We start from the raw sequence: 20,413 nt of genomic DNA, 5'->3' as shown, positions 1-20,413 counted from the left end.
TGTACCTCCGAGAAATACCGAACAAGAGAGGTCCCAGGACTGAGCCTTGTGGGATGCCACTTGTAACTGGTTTGGAGTCTGACATGGCTCCAGCAATTCTAACCATGTGGGTTCTGTCCTTGAGCCAGTTTGCAACACATCTAGTGACATAGGGGTTTATATTTAAGCTGGTGAGCTTATCTATAATGCCTGAGTGGGGTATTGTATCGAAGGCTTTTGTGAGGTCCAGGTAGGCTGTGTGGACCACCTTCCCCTCGTCAATGGCCTTGGTGACTGTTTCAAAGAAATCAACCAGGCTTAAGAGGCAGGATCTGCCCTTAACAAAGACGAACTGGGTATGATCCAGTGTCTGTAGGTCCCCAATATCTTTATTAATGAGGTCCATGATGATCCTTTCCATAGCTTTGCAGACCAAGCTAGTCAGGCTTATGGGGCGATAGTTTCCAGGATCCGTTGAGGCACCACCTTTGTGGAGAGGGAGCACTGTTGCTGTACGCCACTCTTTGGGTACATATCCTGTAGTAAGGCTGAGATTGAACAGTAGTTTTATGTTTGGGTTTAGCTCTTCTTGGAGTTCATGTAGGACGCAGCCCGGGACACTGTCTGGTCCCATTGATGCTGTGTTTTTTGCTTTGGAGAGGGCAGCTCTTACCTGAGCATCTGAGATGTCAGGGGGGTAGCACTCTGCTGGGATAGATATTTGCCCTTTTGGTGGGGGGGGGGGGTTGTGCTGAACCTGTCAGCTAGGATGTTGGCAATGTCTGTGGGTTTGGTGTATTTTTTGTCATTTTGGACTAATTCTGAGCATATCTGGGAATTCCCACCCAGGTTCCTAACATAACTAAAGAAAGCCTTGTGATTATCCTTAGTGTCCTGTGCAATTTTTCTCTCGAAGATAGCCTTAGACGATTTTATGAGTGCCCGTAGTTTTTTGCTAATACTGATCAGAGATGCCTTCCCTTTTTGGGATTTTGCTGTATCATGTAGTAGCCTCCTCCTTCTATTGTATAGTTTGTTTATGGCTGGGGTCCACCAGACAGGACGTCTGCCTTCGGAGGATTGGGTCTTGGTTTTATTTGGGATTGCATGATCCATGCATTCCTGAAGGTGTTCATAGAATGCGTTTATAAAGGATTCTGCAGTCTGGGCCATATTTTCCACAGGCCCGGGGGATTTGAAGAATTCCGCCTCGGTTTTGAGGAGTGTGAAATTTGCTTTAAGAGAAGTTTTTCATTGTGGTTTTCTGGGCAGGGGGTGGGGTCGGGATGTGAATATCCAGTGAGATTAGTTTATGGTCTGATCTTACCAGTGAGGGATGCACTTCTGGTCTGGAGCATAGAGTCCCCATGTTGGTGATGATCAGGTCCAGTATGTTTTCCCCTCTTGTGGGAGTGGTAACAAGTTGTTCCATATCATTTGAGTTTATAAATTCTAGGAACCTTTGGGCTAGGGTGTTGGTGCTAGAGTAATGCTCCCAGTCTATGTTTGGGTAGTTGAAGTCGCCCAATATAATGGTGTTTGGAGAGACCTTCATATTTTACAGTGTTCTCAGGAAGGCCGAGTGGGGTTCCTGGGTTTGGGAGGGTGGTCTGTAGCAGGCTATAAACTGGAGGACAGTTTTACCCACTGTTAGTTGCACATGGATAGTCTCTGATGCTTCGTGCTGTGCCACCAACCTGGAGGTGTGGGTATCTTTGACGAATATTGATACTCCCCCTCCTTTTGTTGTTCGGTCCCAGTTTTGGGGCCGAAAAGCATGGTATGAGGTATAACCTGGTAGTGCTGGGGTGCTCTCAGGAGCCTTGAACCAGGTTTCTGTTACTGCACAGATATCGATGTTCTCCATGCTAAGGAGAGTTTTGAGTGCGTGGTTTGTCGAGCATGTCATCCCAGGCTGACAGGCATTGGATCCCCTTTGAATGACACCAATACTTAAGCCAGTTGTTGAAATTGATCATCTTGTCTTCATATTGTGGCATCATTCTTGGTGAGGGTAAGATGCTACTCAAGGTCAGTGTCATACTGGCCTGGGCTACATGCTCAGAGAGCTCCTCTATGTCTCTTTTCATGTAGTCCAGGGAGGTACGTCTCAGGTCATTCACACCAGCATGGACAATGACTGAGTCATATTTGTACTTGCCTTGGAGTGACCTGAGTGCTTGTGTTATGTGGCGGATCCTAGCACCCGACAGGCAGCTCACGGTGACCTTCTCCTTGTTCAGCCTGGTGAGCGGGACGTCAGTGTGCCTGATGATAGAGTCACCTATTACAAGTGTATCTGGTGTTTTGTATAGCCTTAAGGGCTGTGACTGTTTGGCACACTGGCTTTGTGAGCTATGTGTTGCAAGTGTTTTGTTTTGGGGTAGCGGTTGCTTGGGTGTCTGCTTTGGAGGTCTCTGCTGCTTAGGCAGATTTTTATTTAGAGCCTCTTAGTATGTTTTTGTATGTTTATGTGTTTGGTTTGCTGTCGTGGTAGGTCTATGTGAGACTGGAATTGTAGTGAGTGTAGTTTCCTTCTCCTCCTGACTGGTTACGCCACTACTGAGTTGAAAGAGCTTACCCTCCAGTTTGGCTATATGGTTGCATCTCTCACATGTGTTGGAATTTGTTGGGAGGAGGAGAGGGTTGTCTGTGTACATGAGGCAGTTGTAACATTGCCTCAAGATTCCCAGATTCACCAGCTGGACCGGAGAGGAGATTGACAACTGACCTTTGGACATGCTAGAATAGTACTGGGAATTCCTTTATAATTGAAAAAAAGGGCCAGTGGGGAACAAGGTACTCAAGGGAGTTTGTGAGGGTGTAGTGCTTTTAATTTTTTAGTGCTGACATATAATTGCTTTAGTGAACAAGTGCCAGGTAACTTAAATGCAATGTGTTACAGGTAACTTAAATGCAAAAATGACAAACAGTAACTCTCTTTCAAGTGAAACAAGGAAATAAGTACAGTAAGCAATGCAGATATCACTAGGGATCCACAGAAGCGCTGAAAAGCCATGTATTAGGTGGAATTAGCGTTTCAGGGAAATAACAAGCAAACAAACAACAAGCATACAAACAAAGCTAGATTCAGCAGGCATGGATCTAGTCTATGCTACAGCAAACAAGGTGTACCAATTTTGGTAAGAAACAGTTCAAATATGCAGGCACTATAAACCTTTAACCAGAAATTCCCAGCTCAGAAGGGCAGAGTCCAGCCTCTCCTCCAACAAGAGTGGAAACCACGAACTTTCTTAATGTAAAATAACTGGCCTGAAGCCCAAGTGCTTAAGCCAGAACTAATACACTTTTAGAATAACAGACACTGAGCCCTCAGTCAGCAGTTCCCAACTTAGAAGGATGTAAGCTACCTGTCCTGCCACCACAGTGCAGGCCACAAACCTTCCTAATGTAAAACAACTGGTCTGAAGCCCAAGTGCTTAATCCAAAAGACTTAGAATGATAGCTACACTTTAATCAAGTTACTACCAAGCAGTAATAAATACAACTGAATACTTTAAAGAATGCCTGGATTAGTGCTCAAGTTATACAAACAAAGCTAGATTCAGCACATTTCATGATGTGCTTCTCCCCTCAATAATTTTAAAGTGTTAATAGCATTTCTTAACTTAGTGAACTACTATGGTGATTTTATGCATAATTAGAATAAATGACGTGACAGTAAAAGATTTATGTGCAGTGGAAATGCCAGGAACAGAATGCATTTACAGAGCACTACCGATCTGACAAAGCTTTGGTACGTTGTGACTAACATCTACTACTTACTGTAGCATCTGATACTTCTGCATTTTGTTGTGATTCAGTATATGTCTTCAGGTGAGGAAAGTCCAATTTGTAATGTTTCTAGAACTCCACCACCACCATAAAAATATACACAAATTGAGGATGCTTTACATTTGATTTCTGGAATAAAGCAATTCATACCATTAGAACAGGGTTTAGCTGATTGCAGACCATTGTTTAACTCTTTGATATCTCACTGCAGTCAGTTAATAGGCCGTCTGATTGCTGATGGCCAGACATTTAGACAGCAGTCATCCAGAACTCATTGTTATACTAAATTTTTAAGTATGAGAAAAATCATTTAAATGAATAAGCTACTTTTTGTCTTACTAGTTCAGTTAAAATTAATTGTAGCACTAAATGCTGCAAATTTGATACCATAAATTTGTGTTTGATGTAGCAAGGCATGAGGACATAACATTATGGATGTTTTCTTTTACATGGATGATGAGAATTCATATATCCAATCCCTCTAATTTCAAATCTTGTAAGAAGTTCAGAAAAAAGATCAAAATTAATTGTTTTTACCCACTGATGGTTGAAAAGGTTCTTGTTTTATGCACTCACCTCACCAGCAGTACAAAAAGCTCTTCTAGTCCAATCCAGAGATGCTTCCTACAGTTTGGAGTGGCAGCCAACTACATAAGAACTTGGCTCCAGATTTTGATGCCTTGATCCTGGGGTGGCTGATGTCTCAAAGGATGTTGATGCTGCTGCAAACTCTCTTTTACTCAGCAGACATACTCCCTCAAGTTGAAGCAGTTATTCTTTTCCATTTGGGAAGGAAGGTGTCTCATCTCTCCCAGCTGATAAAAGTGAGACTAAACATTCAAAGGCATCATTAAGATCTGATCCTCAATTATTCCATAGTTTTGGTGCATGTGTCTGCTGTTTCTGTCATCAAGACCTTGCATGGGATAGGACAGGATTGTGGCCCAGTACCATTAAAGCAAGAGCTTCATCCCATCCACCTTTGAAGAACTCCTTCCCTTTTGAGGAACTTAAATTTTATGATCAACCAAATTACCTATCCACCGCTAAGGCTTTGAAAGCTCAATAGAATTGTAAGACTTTATCATGAGAAAATGCAAGTTGAGGTATAGGATTTCAAAGCTAAAAACCCCTTGAAGGGAATTGTATCTAGTCTGTACAAGGTGGGGGTGTTCCTCTAGACTACCCATGTGCCTTCCTGAAAAGGATTTCAGAGTTGCATCTTAAATATTCCAGTCATCTCCGTGTTTTATTTATGGAAGAAAAGACTGAAAGAGCCAGAGCATTTCATACGCTGTACATCTGTCATCAGCTGAGGTGCTGCCGCAATTAGATGCATCAGATCAAGAAGGTAAACAACTTGTTCATCTCTGTTGCTTTGCGGTGGGAAGGGCTTGCAGTTGCAGACAGTTTCTAAGTGCTTTGCCAGTTGCATTATCGTTTGCTGCCACACATGTAACTAGCCATTGATGAATACTGCCGAAAAAGGCCTCCCTACAACTGGAGTTTTTCTTACTAGTGTGTACATTGGTGGTCTCCTTTTGAATACACCTGACCATTTAGTCTTGGGTTCAAACATTTTATACATGCATTACTGTCTTGGCTGCAGCTTTTGCAGTCAGACCTCTTTTGGTAAGTCATTACTTCAGCACTCATCTTTCTGGGGTGTGCTTTTCTTTGGCCCTCCATCTCCTTCCACCCTAGTACTTTGCTGCTTGAAATTTAGCCCAACCAGTGTGTCCATCAGGAAGGGACCTTAATGTTAGACTGTTGGCTATAACACAATGGCTGAGTATGTGCTTTCTCCATTCTTCTGGGGATGGTCATCTTCTTCACTGAGTCTTGGCTGTTAAAGTTCCTTATAACTGGGACAATAATGCATATTGCTTTCTGTCACTGTAGGTTTCAAATTTCCATTCATATTTTTTTTATTTACAGGACAGTGCTGTCTAGCATTTAGTGGATTAACTGGCAGTTATGATTCTAGCACTCAACATTGCTGAGCATCATAGCAGGTGCAGGAATGTCCCTGAGATTGGGAATTTTCAGTGTTTTTGCTAAACTCTGATTGGTGGAAAAAGATTAACATAAACATTAGATGGCAGCATTCAGACACTGGACCCAACCCAGTCTGTCTTTGACAAGGGAAGGTCATCCCTATTAAACCTGATAACCTTCCCTGAGATGCTTTCCAAGGCAATAGATGAGGGAAAGCAGTTCATACTGCCTATCTGGATCTGGTTAAGGCATTTGATACAATGCACCATTCGGGTATAGTTGACAGACTCAACAAACTGGACATAAACACCTATGTAACTCACTGACTTGCCAGCTGGCTCAAACACAGGGCCCAGGAAGTTAGCATTGGCATCTCCACTAAGAGACCGGTCACCAGCGGCATACCTCAGAGCTCCATGCTGGACCACTCCTATTTGGTGTCTGCTTCTTGGAGGTAAAGGCTAATTTCAAGGGCCTTTGGCTGACCCAGGTTCTCAGATCACTATAAACTGAGATTCCCCTCAAGGCAGAAACATATTACAAGAGGGTTTAACACAGAAAAATGTCTGGTACTAAAGTCTTGGACTAAATTTAATGCCAAGAAATGCATTATAGTGCCTTTTGGGAAAGCAGACGTCCAGGCTAATTACTCCATCAATCAGACACCCATAAGAGTTAGCCTACCAGTCAGGGAAGTTGGAGCATATGTAGACAATAATCTAAGAAAAATCACTTTGTCACCCAACTTAATAAGTAAGGGCACGGCATCCAGGTCCAAGGAAGTCATAATGCAACTTTATTTAGTCCTTATCAGACCAGTCATTGAGTATTATGCCCACTTTGGTGTGTACCTGACCAGACATATGCAGCAGTCGGAATGCCCCCCAAAAAAGTTCCTTACCAGGAGAATCCAGAGTATAAACACACAGTCCTATATGGATCACTTTAAAGTCTTAATCTCTAAACTGCATACAAGGCATCCTTGGATCCAGCTGTGATGGACCTTTTGCATATCCACAAATGAACATCATCATAACCACTACAACCAAAGATTTAAAGTTTACTTGTGAAGTTGGTGAGATAGACATGTGCCTCAGAAGATTGCCATCTATGTGAAGCAGAGCATAATGTTGACCAATGGATGGAAAATCAGAAATTCACCCCGGGCGTGCCCCCCCCCCATGTCTGTCATAAACAGAGGTGGACAGTTTGCCCAAACTAACATTTCTTCCATACATAACCTCTAGAAACGTCCTAACATACCCCCATGATACATAAGGGCACAAATGGATTGGATTGCATGGCTAGGCTTATAAAGGCCCTGGTGGTCGTAAGGCTATTATATACCTGTGAACCAATTAAGGACAGTCTTCTTAGATCAGCTTATAGAGTAAGAACATACCGTATTTCCTCTCGGTAATTTCCTTATTAGCTCTGACATGAATTCATGCATTGAACCCATCAAGGATGATCTTCTTATAGATCAAATGATATGTTAAGAACATGACTTTCCTGGTGTATTTTCATTATTTGCTTCCTTTCACATTCCCCTTTCTCCCTTTCACCTTATTAATTGTTTTTCATTATCACTGTCTGAGTCCCTTTTTTTGTCAAGGTTTGTTGTTCCTCTTAATGACCTTTTTGCTCGTGATTGTGTAGCAAATTGGCTGAAAAAAAATGTTATATAATAGTTACATGACTGTTAAGGAGAATTACTGTTTACGGAGGCTTTTTTTTAAAGTGATAGGGGTGTGGAGTGATGTTTGCTGTTATACAGGAAGTACAGTATGAGCCTGGCTGCTTTACTCCCCAGAAATACAGTACTGTACCCATGTTGCCTGTTGATTATTTGCTTTTATTACACTTTCCTAATAGAGACGGACTGTTTTTTTCCTGCCATAGGATATAAATTGATTGACAGCTGCTATGGTGTTACACCACTGGATGAGACCATCTTGGGAGAGGGCAAAATGTATTCTTCTCTTATACTAAATAAAAGCACGTCTGTTATTATAGGTGTGGGCTTTATGGATCTCAAAAGCAATTCTACATGGTTTCTCATATCTGTGATGTGTCTATGGTTGCTATCTCAAGGCCATTTCATATAATGAAGACACCACAGTCTGCAAAAAAATGCATCAGTGCTTCAACATTAAACAACTAAATCCAACATAAATTTTACATAACCTACATAATATGAGGACCGCAAACAATAAAAGATTCAGTTATCTTGGTGAGTACCTCACACAACTCATAAATTCTTACCACATTAGTGTGCAGTCCAAATATACCTTCCACTTTTTTTCAGTGCTATTTCAGCCATTGCTGATACTTCATCCATAGTTCATAATTTCACTGTTCAGTATAATTGTTGCACCTTTCCACTGTTCCTCTTTGTGAGGAATGTTCCTTATTTTGAGAAAACAGGCACTGAAGACAAACCAACCAAAAAAGGCTTCACAATAGTCCAAATTTTGTTTTATATAATAAAATTAAGTTTGTACTTTGCAGTCCTAGGAAGTTAGTTGTTTCCTTTTTCATGCCTCCTAACTGAGATGCTTTTGAAGGGCTGTAGTGTTGTCATAATTAAGTGGTAGAATTATATAGGGTCAGTGTTATATAGTTATTTATTCATAGAGTATTTTTAAAATGGTAGTATATGTCAAGCTAAAAAAGTAAAAATGGCTTAACTGTTTTGTATTTCATATGTTAGCAGTATTTAATTTAGAGTTATATATTAATTAAAGTTTGTTAACCTGATAAAGGATTGTGGAGTTTCTTTGTGATTTGTCTAAGATATTCTGTATCATCTTACCTGTCAGATGATTGCAATAGCAAACACATGTTTTGAATAAGTTATTCTTACTGGCAGTGTATAAATTAAAAAAATAACTATAAATTTTTTTCTATATTAGACACGCATACTAGAAAAAAAGTTGAAAGATGAACTTCCAGATGATGCTCGAATAATTGTCTGCCGTTTCCCATTTACTCATTGGCCTGCTACTTGTTCTGAAGGTTCTGGTTTGGACCAGGTGTGGGCATATGACATACAGACTATCAAGAAGCAGCTACCTAAATCTAAATAAACAGCTCTGTCCTACTCACATTTACTCGATTCCCTGAAACAGTATAAACTTTATTAATTATTACTGCTCACAGTTAAAAGCGCTGTAATTCTGTTATTTATTTTGCAAAACAGTTGAATTATTTTGCATCAAAATAATCTGTAGGTTTCCTTTCAAATGTTTTCCTTTTTGTAATTTTGCTTTGTGAGTAATAATCATGCATACCAACAATAAAGCAATAAAAACAGTAATTGTAGAAAGGTCATTCCTTGAGGTGGCTTTGCAAAATTCAAGCTTGATTGAAATATCTCACCTTGCAGTATATAAGCCATTGTAGCTAAAATATCAGCATAATTAAATAAAAAAAAAAAAAACACTGTAGCAAGTTTATCGTTTTCTATGGACATATGATGAACAGTATGTAGCTTTAGGCTTATTAACAAGAGAAAAAAACATTAAACCATTTTAACTGCAGTAGGTTACAGTTAAAGGAGAAGCAGCCTGCTTTGGCAACATATCATTCTTATCATTTCTGTGTTGTTTTATTAAAAGCTTTTCTTTATTCACATTCTTCTAGACTGGGAACAACGTAGATGCCATCCTCCTCCTCCTCCTCCTGCTGCTTTAAACCTTCCTGTGTAGGACTCTGATAATTGTAATACACCTCGGATTCAGGTACTTCATTGCCATACACATGCTCATCATATACAGGCTCATCTTCCAGTAAGTATGGATTACTGTCGTCCTCCTTTTCTTCTGAAGGTTGTACCATAGAACACATGACCATATTTTCATAGTGGCTTGTAGTAGCAGAAATATTATGGCAAGTTGCTAGAGGAACTGTGTTTTGTAGTATAGGAGTAGTAGGTATTCTTCCACAGTCCTGTTTCAAAGTATTTTTTCCCAGCAATATGTGCGTGTAAGATGTTGCATAATTATGTGCACCTGCAGAGCTCTTCAGAATTTTTCGCACTCTCACAGAGCTTGGCTTTCTACGGTTTCTGTTCCTAATTCTGAATCCACAGATCAGTAAGAGTACTATTAGTGGTACACATGTAAGAACTGATTTTATCTCTGATATCAGTTTGACATCTTTATGTGGGGTCAAAGGTGTGTTCATTATTGCTTTATAGTAGTTTCCATGGTTCACATGTGCATAGTTTGGAGGCATAATTTGGTCACATGCAGGATTTTTAATGTTTAGTCGTGCTTTCTTTCCCACAGCCCAGTTGAAAGTCGCATAAGTACTTCTGAGTCAAATCATATGCTTTCTGGTGAACTTAAGAAATTTTCTTTGGAAGTTAATGCTTCAAGACTGGTACTTAGGAGCGGAATTTAATTTTTCTATTTACCCATGTGGTGGCTGATGCAGTGTTTCAAGGAACTCTAAAAATGGTCCAGAAATCTGTTTGGGGGGAAAATAAATTTATTAGAATGTGATGAGTAAAAAAATGCAGTTTGTTTCTTCACTACAGTTAATTCCCACATACAAGATTGATTATGAAATAATGTGTTACTGCAGAAAATGCTTCTAGCTACATTTGCGTTGATTTCTTATGTTCAGTATATTTGTATGTTCTTACTTTTGTGTGTGTGTGTGTGTGAGTGTATGTGTGTATACATATATATATATATATATATATATATATATATATATATATATAAAGAGCTGTATAAATGATTCCCTTATCTAAACATTGAACCCAGCACACACTTTGTGACTCATGTTTCCAATGCTTCTCAGCTACTTCAGTATTGTAATGTTTGCACAATCCCCAGTGCAACAGTCTTGCCACGTTATCATGCTTTCCAGTACAGGGACTCTGCCATTAGTGTATCACACCCAGCAGCAAGATGTGCAACTTTTTCCACTTCTGTTTTACAGAACCTGTATTTGTCTGTTTCACCCAATCCATTTTGGATTTGTTGAGGGTAGATCATGTCAGTTAAATCCGTTTGACTTTGAGAAGGTCACCAAGACCATGGATGAGGGAAAGACTATACATACTGCCTACCTTGACCTGGTAAAGGCATTTGACACGATCCCCCACTCGGGTATTATAGAGAAACTTTCTCAACTGGGCATAAACCCCTATATCACCAGGTGGGTAACCAAATGGCTCACTGACAGGAAGCATACTGTCAAAGTTGGTGACTTCACCTCTAGCAAGAGGCTGTTCACCAGCAGCGTACAACAGGGTTCTGTATCAGGCCCTTTCCTGTTCTGTATTTATTTCTCAGAAGTCAGAGCAAATGTAGACTGCTTTTGGATGACCAAGTTCACGGATGACTGCAAATTGGAAGCAACCATAGAATCCCTGATCTATACTGATATACTGCAGAAAGGATTAATGCAGACAAATGATTAGTGCCAGAGCCATTATTGAAAGTAAGTGCAAAAAATGCATAATTATTCTCTTTGGGAAAGCAAATAACTCAGCTAATTACAATATAGACAGCGCACCTCTGGGTATTGAGGTTGTAGGTAATCTGAACTTTGACCACCATGTGTCCACAGTGGTAAGAAAGTCCTATGTGGCACAACTCATAAGTAAGGGCATGACATCCAGATCAAAGAATGTTAAAATTCCATTGTATACTTAGCCCGCATCAGACCTATAATTGAGTACAATGCACCCATCTGCATGTACCTCAGCCGACATCTACAACAGCTGGAGTGACCCCAGACATTTCTTACCAGGAAAATAGAGGGTATAAAAATACAAGTCCTGTGTGGAAAGATTGAAAGCTCTATCACTGTATTTTGTCTCATACAGACTACTAAGGGGGAATCTGTGTCTGGCCTACAGGGGAGCCTGCAGTCTAGCATTGATGGAAATGTTACACATTCATAAGTCAAGCAGCATGAGGATCACACATTCCAAGGATCTTAACCTAGCCTCTGATATAAATAAATCATGTTGGAAAGATAGATGAATCTCTCAGAGACTACCTCTTCTCCCTGAAAAAGCTTCATTTTCATGTAAAACAAAGCCCTTCCCTGACCCACTTCAAGTGCAACATAGATCAATGGATGGGTAGCAGCAAATTTACTCCTGGGTGGTGCCCATGTCCCTCTTGGACAGAGCCAGTTAGTATTAGATACTATAGAACAGGTTCATACCTTTGTGAACTTCATTCAGCTAGCTATTGAAAACTGGGAAACTTAATATTGCTAGGCTAGTATCGGCTTTTGAGCCATTAGTTTCAAAGGAGATGACTACAACTTTGTAAATCAATGTGTACGTAGTCCACTATCCTGGGCCACCAATATTAACCTTTCATCTTTTAGTTTAAAGTCATCTCTGCTTAACCATTCTTGCATCAGATCCTGATCAGCATGAGGTTGTTCCAGGAATGCTCTGTACTTACCACAATATTTTTGCATTTTCTTGTCTTCTCATCTGATCCTTCTCCTTATATTCTTTTTTTTTGTTTGTTTGTTTTTTTGGCATATTCAGTTGCTGCCTGATTTTTGTCTACTTCTAGTTTGTTTTCCATTCACACTTGACACCGATATGCTTCTGCTAAGCTAAGCAGGAAGTCACCTTGGACTTCTTCTCCTCATATTATAACAGTTTCACTATGTTTGGATCTGATGAGGTCAGTAGATATGAATGCAGTCCCATGACTGCAGATCTATACGTGTAATCAGTTTAGAGTAGGCCCATACCTCCTTCAGAATAAGGAATATATGTTGTTTGTCTTTCGGCTTTTTCCCGGTAAGGGATCGCCACAGCGGAATTCCGGTCCACTAATGATTGGCAGTAGATTTTTACGAAACGCCGAGGTGCCAGCTCGACACCCAACTTTCAACGAAGGCACGCCCATTTATGCACGCATGTCTTTCGAACGCTACCCAACCGCGGGGAGGACATGCAGACTCCACACAGAAGGCACTCCCAAGCCAAGCCGAGAATCGAACGGGAGAACCTCTTGCTGTGAGGTAACAACGCTACCACCATACCATGGCAGCATGCAGAATGAGGAATATGTAATCTTGTTATACACTGATTTTTATAAATCATTTGAAAAGCATGAAGCATTTTTCTTGTTTTCCTGTCCAAATGTTCCAGTACCTTTTGGGGTCAGTCACCCCAAAACTGTAAGTTAGGACAGGAGTTACCAAATAAAAGTAGACCCAGCACAAAGTCCTGTGATACTCCTCTGGTAGCTGGTCTCCTGGTGGAGGTATTCCCATCAATCCTGACTTCCTGGGTCCTATCTATGAGCCGTCCAGCAATCCCAGTGAGTTATGCTGGGTTTTCATGCCTAGTTCGAGAGTTTAATAATATCTGAGTGAGTGGGGTGTTGTATCAAATGCCTTGGCCAGGTGAGGGTAGGTGGTATGCACCATTTTCCCCTCATCCATAGTCTTGGTGATGCTCTTAAAGAATAAGCCAACCAGGTAAGTAGTCTAGACCTTCCCTTAACAAAGCCAAATTGCGATGAGTCCAGTGTCCATAGGTTGCCAGTGTCTTGTTGATCATTTCCATGATAATTCTTTCCATAACTTTGCATATCAGACTTGTCAGACTGATGGGTTTTAATTCCCGGGGTTGGCTAATGGAGCACCCTTATGAAGGGAGATGACTGTGCCCTCCATTCACCTGGCATGTGACCTGTTTTGAGGCTGTAGTTGAAGAGTGCTTCAAGTAGTCCTACTAGGTCTTATTTTAGGCTATTTATGGGCAATTAGGGATATTGTTGGGGTCCATTGAAGGATTGTTTTTGACCTTAGCAAGTGCCATCAGGACCTGCTCCCTGTTGATAGTTGGGGGGGGGTATCCTAGAATGGATTTCACGGAGGGGGAGGGGTGTAGTAGTGAGTGAAGTTAGAGCTAAATTTATCAGCCAGAAGATTTGTTAGTTCACACTAATCAGTGTAGGTTGTGCTATTTACCGCCAGTCACACCCTGCTGAGTGTTACCTTGCTAAAGGCGGCCATGTGCTTGTTCTAAGCCTAGGAGGCTAACCTGACCTCATAACTTGCCATGTTAGACTTTATTAGGCCATTTAGTTTCTTGTTTAGTTGAATTGGAAAGCTCTTGTCTTTGAGAGTTTCTGTTTATGTTGGTCATGACTTTTCTACTTTTGTTATATACCCTGTTAAGGTAAGGATTCCACCAATGGGGTTTGTTTTTGTTGTTAGATCTGGGCTTACTTCTGGTAGGTAGGACAGCATCAATGCAGCCATTTACATGTTTGTACAGGGTTTCTGTAAATAATTCTGTGCCAGTAGCTGTGTTCTCGGCATTTGGGGGAGCTGTGAATTTTGACAGACTGTTGCTTAATAGGATATAGTTGGCTTTAGAATAGTTCCTAAAGGTTACAGGTTTAGTTGGCTTTTGGTGTGGGGGGGGGGTGCAACCTTGTACCTGTGAGTTAGAGGCAGTTTGTTTCCCAATCTATAGTGAAAGTCTCCAATGTATAAGGTGTTTGGTTGGATGGTGAGCTCCTATAGTAGGTTTGTGTAAGAGATGTGAGCTTTGTGTGTCATAGAGGGCAACTTGTAGCTGACCAGGACATAGTACAGACCCTTGCCTTTGGAGACCTGGACATGAATGTACCCCAGGGCATCAACCTATGTAACTGTTGTATTTGTTACTAATATAGAACGAGACACCTCCACCTTTAGACCTGTCTGTGATTCTTTTGGTTGAAATGTTGGAAGGCACTGTACTCTTCAACTGCTGGTGTAAGTTCTGCAGCTTTAAACCAATGACAGCACAGATGTCTACATGCTCCAGAGTGAGGAGAGCTTGTAGGGTGTGGAGTTTCTTGTTTAGGCTGTAAGCATTGAGCAGTAGCACCTTAAAGATGCTTTGATATTTTTTCTATATAGGTAATTTTGTTATTTTAAAATTGCCTAAAAAGACTCTATGGGTCAGATAAAGTTTAAGCCAATAAATGAAAGCCCAGGTGGGACAGGTGTAAACCAGACTTGGCAAAGCAATGTGGTCTGTCAAACCAGGTCCTCCCATGCTGATAGATATTGGATTCCCCTGGAGTTACACCAGAAACTAAGCCAGTTATTAAAATCAGTCATCTTCTATTCTTATTGTGGAATCATCAGTGGTGTTGGTGGAATGCTGCTCATTTCAAGGCATGTACCTGTCTGTGACACATATTCAGAGAGATTCATAATGTATCTTTTCATATAGCCCAGTGAGGTATGTCTCAAGTCATTTGTATCCACATGGACTATAATAGAATCATGTTGGTATCTGCGGTGCAGTGACTTGAGTGAGTGCATGATATTGCGGATCTTTGCTCCAGATAGGCAATGATTCATTATCTTGCTTGCTTGCTTTATGGGCTTTGTTCTTGGGGAATTATTGGGTGTAGGCTTATGTATGGTGTTAGTTACTCTGCTCTGAATTAGTCAGCAGTGAATTCCCTGGTTGAGTGGCTGATTGATCTGTTACTTGCTGCCTATGGAGTGCTTGAATTTGGTGTTGGGGGAATGTTTTATTGTTTAATACAACTGCATTTAATACATTCTGGCAGACAGGTTTAGTGCAAACTTCACACCCCTCTCACCCCCTAAAGGGCCCATAACCATACCAGAAGAATGTAGTGCCCCAGCAATCACTGACACACAGGTTAAAACAGCCCAATCCAAAGCCAAAAATACAGCTTTGATGGGACCAGACGGTGTCCCAGGCTGTGTCTTACATGCACTCCAAAATGAACTAACCCCTCACCTAAACACACTGTTCAAACTCAGCCTCTCTACAGGCTACGTATCCATAGAGTGGCGCACAGCAACAGTTATCCCGCTCTACAATGGTGGAGTCACAACGGACCGCGGGATCTATCGCCCTATAAGCCCGACTAGCCTGGTTTGCAAGGCTATGGAGTGTATCATCATGGAATTCATTAACAGACATTGGGAACCTTCAAACATTGGACCCTACCCAGTTTTGCTTTGTTAAGGGCAGATCATAACTCCTAAACCTGGTGGACTTCTTTGAGACAGTTACCAAGGCTTTAGATGAGGGAAAGGAGGTCCACACAGCCTACCTAGACCTCACAAAGGCTTTTGACACCATTCCCCATTCTGGTAATATAGACAAACCCACCAGCCTGAACATAAACCCCTATGTCACTAGATGGGTTGCCGATTGGCTCATGGATAGAACCCACACAGTGAGAGTTGCAGGCTCTAGGTCCAACTCTAAACCAGTTACAAGTGGCATCCCCCAGGGCTCAGTCCTGGGACCCCTCCTGTTCGGTATATACTTCTCAGAGTTACAAGCAAGCACAGGAGGACTATGGCTGACCAAGTTCGCAGATGTCTGCAAACTGGGGGCCATAATTGACTCTCCAGCTGATACAGAAGGGTCTCACTGAGACGGATACCTGGTGTTAAAATCATGGCCTCAAGCTAAATGCAAAAAGTGCATAATCATCCCCTTTGGAAAAAACAAAGTACCCATGAACTACCACATACGTAGTAGTCCCCTAAATACAGAAAATGTAATAAGGGATCTGGAGACCCAAGTAGATGGTAATCTCTCCTTTGATAATCATATTGCCAAGGTGATTAGAAAATCCTTCTATGTGGCCCACCTAATCACAAAAGGGTTCACATCAAGAACAAAAGAGGTTATTGTGCCCCTCTACTCATCACTCATCAGACCCATCATAGAGTACAACGCCCCATTTGGGATGTACCTTACAAGACACCTGCAACAGCTGGAGAGACCATAGACGTACCTCATCAAGAGGATTACTGGCCTCAGATATATGTCCTATGCAGCCTGACTGAAGAAACTCCAGTTGTACTAGGTTGCATACCGCTTACTCAGAGGTGATCTCTGCCTGACATACAAGTCCATGTCTAACCCAGAATTGATGGATATGCTCCACCTAAAAAAAAAAAAAAAACAAATCCCCAAGAGCCACATGGTCTAGGGATCTAAACCTCACCACAATGATAAATAGGACGTGCTGGAGGGATAGATTCATGTCCCAGACTCCCCATGCTTTGGAACAGGAGTCCAGTCTACATTAGGCAGAGCCATTCACTAACACTCTTCAAGAGAAACCTTGACAAGTGGATGGGAAACAGAAAATTTACCCCGGGGATCACTGCAGTGGCTCTGCTGGACCAAGGTACAGGGAACTAATCTAAGGGGGCGGCGAAAGCCAACACATTCTGACTAGACTTATAGATGCCTTCGGGCAGATAGCCTAGTACATACCTATGATCCTATGCAGTAAATGTTGAGGTGTCAGTGCAGGCTGCTTTTTATAAAAAAATTTCTCAGGAGAATTTCTTCTGGCTTTGGTTTTACTATTAATAGATACTGTGTTATATTTCTTTATACTGTACTATATGGATTTTAGTGAATGACCAAACATTTTAATGGTACTTTTATGAGATATAGCTATAATTTTAGACATAGTATGGAGTAATATTATTTAGTACTTAAAGTACTACAAAACAGTTAATGTAAAGAGAATCATTTTGCTGTTTTCTTTAGTTATAGATCTCAAGCAGTATAATGAAACATTGATTCAAGCCTAAACAATACTATCTATCCTTCCTTATATTTGTAATTGCCATTAAATTATGAGAGATGTTGTGTACCAGGCTGTGCCATAATGTGAATACTTTAAACTCAATTTAGTATGTTTAATGTGTTTTCTGCCAGTGGTGACTGCATTCTGTGTTTAGACATGAGTTTTCTTCAGAAATTGTTACTAATTATGTTTTTCTGTCTTGTGTTTATGTTCCATTTATTGCTTTAACCTTTATTATAGCACATGCAGTCTCTTTATTTGCTTCCTGGAAGTTCCCTATTTGTGGCTCACGGTAATATATTTCAGCTATGCCTGAGTATTCAGAACTGAAACAGAAATGAAAACCCTGTACTGTTAATAAACAGAGGCAACTCCTTTATCCCTTGCACACCCCCCCCCCCCCAAAAAAAAATAATGTATGGTATAATCCCAGTTATTCTCATTAGGGTAGTATATAATTATCAACCGCAGGGGGGGTCTGCATGACCTCAGTAATAGGTGCTAACCCTAACCCTTCCCCCCAACCACCATACTTTACAAAACGTTACTTCCCTGTAACACTGTCACTGCACAAAACAAACATACACAATACAAACATAAAATCTAGCCACTTAACTAACACACAAGCACACAACACCTATACCTTTACCTAACCCTCACCCTAACACCCAAACACACATACTCAGTCTAACCCCCTTCCAATCCCATCTTACCAGTTTCAGTAAAAATGGCACTCAACGTATTGGATGTTTGACTATCTCAGCCACCCATCGCATTTGCATATTTGTAAACCAAAGCAACATTTGACAAAATGAAGGGGTACCATGTGTGTGTATGTAGATATATATATATATATATATATATATATATATATATATATATATATATATATATATATATATATATGTGTGTGTGTGTGTGTGTGTGAAGACAGTCATCAAAAAGTGGAGAAAATATGGGACAGCAGTGACATTGCAAAGAACTGTACGTCCATCCAGAATTGATGAAAACTGGTTAGAGAGGCTGCCAAGAGACCCACAGCAACACTGAAGGAGCTGCAGGAATTTCTGACAAGTACCGGTTGTGTACTACATGTGACAGCAATCTCCTGTATTCTCCATGTGACTAGACTGTGGGGTAGGATTGCAAGACTGAAGCCTTTTCTTACACAGAAAAAAATCTAGGCACAGCTAAAATTTGCCAAACAAATACATCAAGTCTCCAAAAAGCATGTAGGAAAATGTGTTATGGTTTGATGAGACCAAGGTTGAACTTTTTAGCCACAATACCAAAAGGTACATTTGGTGCAAAAACAACACTTCACATCCCCAAAAGAACACCATCCCCATAGTGAAGCATGGTGGTGGCAGTATCATGCTTTGGGGTTGCTTTTTTTTAGCTGAATCTGGGGCTTTAGTCAAGGTGGTTGGAATTATGAACAGTTCCAAATACCAGTCACTTTTGGGCCAAAACCTTCAGGCATCTGTTAGAAAGCCAAAGATGAAGAGGAATTTCTCCTTTCAACACGACAATGACCCCAAGCGTACATCCAACTCAGCAAAAGAATGGCTTCACCAGAAGAAAATTAAAGTTTTGGAATGGACCAGCCAGAGCCCAGACTTAAATCCAATAGAAAAGCTGTGGGGTAACCTGAAGAGGGCTGTGCACAAGAGATGGCCCAGCAATCTGACAGATTTGGAGTGCTTTTGCAAGGAAGAGTGGGCAAATATTGCCAAGTCAAGATGTGCCATGCTGATAGACTCCTACCCAAGAAGACTGAATGCTGTAATTAAATCAAAAGGTGTTTCAACAAAGTATTAGTTTAAGGGTGTGCACAATTATGCAACCAGCTTATTGTGTGTTTTTTTATTTTTTTATATATTTCCCCTAACAGATTTGTTTGTTTTTCAAATGAATTGTACAGGTTATAGGTCACATTAAAGGTGGGAAAAGTTTTGAAATGATTTACTGTGGTCACAAAAACCTGGCATTTTAACAGGGGTGTGTACACTTTTTATATGCACTGTAGATATACACACACACACACACACATATATATATATATATATATATATATATATATATATATATATATATATGGGTTCCCTTCATTTGATCAATGAACCAGATTGTCCAAGCGCATATGATTAACAGTTTAGTTTGTTGAGTCATTCTGACTGAGATCATGAGACAGTGGGGTTCATGGAATTTGCCTTTTTCCTCACTGTAGTGTAATCTCAGAGTTGGTATAACTAGCAGGGGGTGTGGGGTTGCAGGGGGCTTGCCCCCTACCTCCCACCACCTGCAAAAAAACATGTTTTGTGGTGTTTGGAGGTGTTGCTTGGCTTCATTTAGTTGATCAACAAACTAAGTTCCTGACCATCTGGTTCATCAATCAGATTAGCTAGATCCATATATGTATAGATAGGTAGAGATCAATTGTAGATATATATCTATGTATATATAGATAGATATTGATCTATAATAGTTTATATACACACACACACACACACACACACACACACACACACACACACACACACACATAGATAGATAATAGATGAATACAGTAAGAGAGTCTGCCTGCAGAAAGATTATCAATGCATTCACTGATCACAGCAAGTGGGCATCAACAATCACCCAAAATATACCTCCTTGCATGTACACTGATTGGAAAAGAAAAGCTTTTTTCTTGTTTTTCAATCAGTAAGTCTCACTTCTCCCTCCCCCTCCAAAAAAAAAGTACGATCAGACAGGCTTTGTCTGAATAGTTGTAATTTTTGGGAAAGTTTTCTTCTGAACGTAGTGTGCAGGGATAGGGTTAGCACTTTACTCCCCCTGCATCACCTTACTCCTTTGTGCTAACACTAACCCTACATGCTACCTTAATAAAAACCTTTCACTAACAGTACCACTATTAAAAACACTCAGATACAGAACACATGTACAGATGCACTACAGTAAAACTATGCTCTAATCTAAACCTAAAAAGCAAACACTCACTCGCACCCAATTCGACACACACATACATACTGTCTGAC

The 20,413-nt window shown here is 40.7% G+C and overlaps 1 protein-coding gene across 2 annotated transcripts in view; it reads left to right on the top strand.

The window, feature by feature from the left end:
• The window catches only part of LOC122795563 (ATP synthase subunit C lysine N-methyltransferase-like), an 837,305-nt gene extending 828,219 nt beyond the window's left edge, over nt 1–9,086 (top strand). For both annotated transcript variants that reach the window (XM_044063804.1, XM_044063803.1), the window contains one exon: nt 8,688–9,086. In XM_044063804.1, coding sequence (XP_043919739.1) covers nt 8,688–8,861 — 174 coding nt within the window. In that variant the 3' untranslated portion in view covers nt 8,862–9,086. The remainder of the gene's footprint in view (nt 1–8,687) is intronic.
• The last annotated feature ends 11,327 nt before the right edge of the window (nt 9,087–20,413 follow it).

This window comes from Protopterus annectens, chromosome 2.part2, assembly GCF_019279795.1.
Source record: "Protopterus annectens isolate FY-2018-M chromosome 2.part2, PAN1.0, whole genome shotgun sequence".
In the NCBI taxonomy this organism is placed as follows: Eukaryota; Metazoa; Chordata; order Ceratodontiformes; family Protopteridae; genus Protopterus; species Protopterus annectens.
Note: the sequence above shows the minus strand (reverse complement) of the source record. Positions and strands in the feature narration are given on the sequence as shown.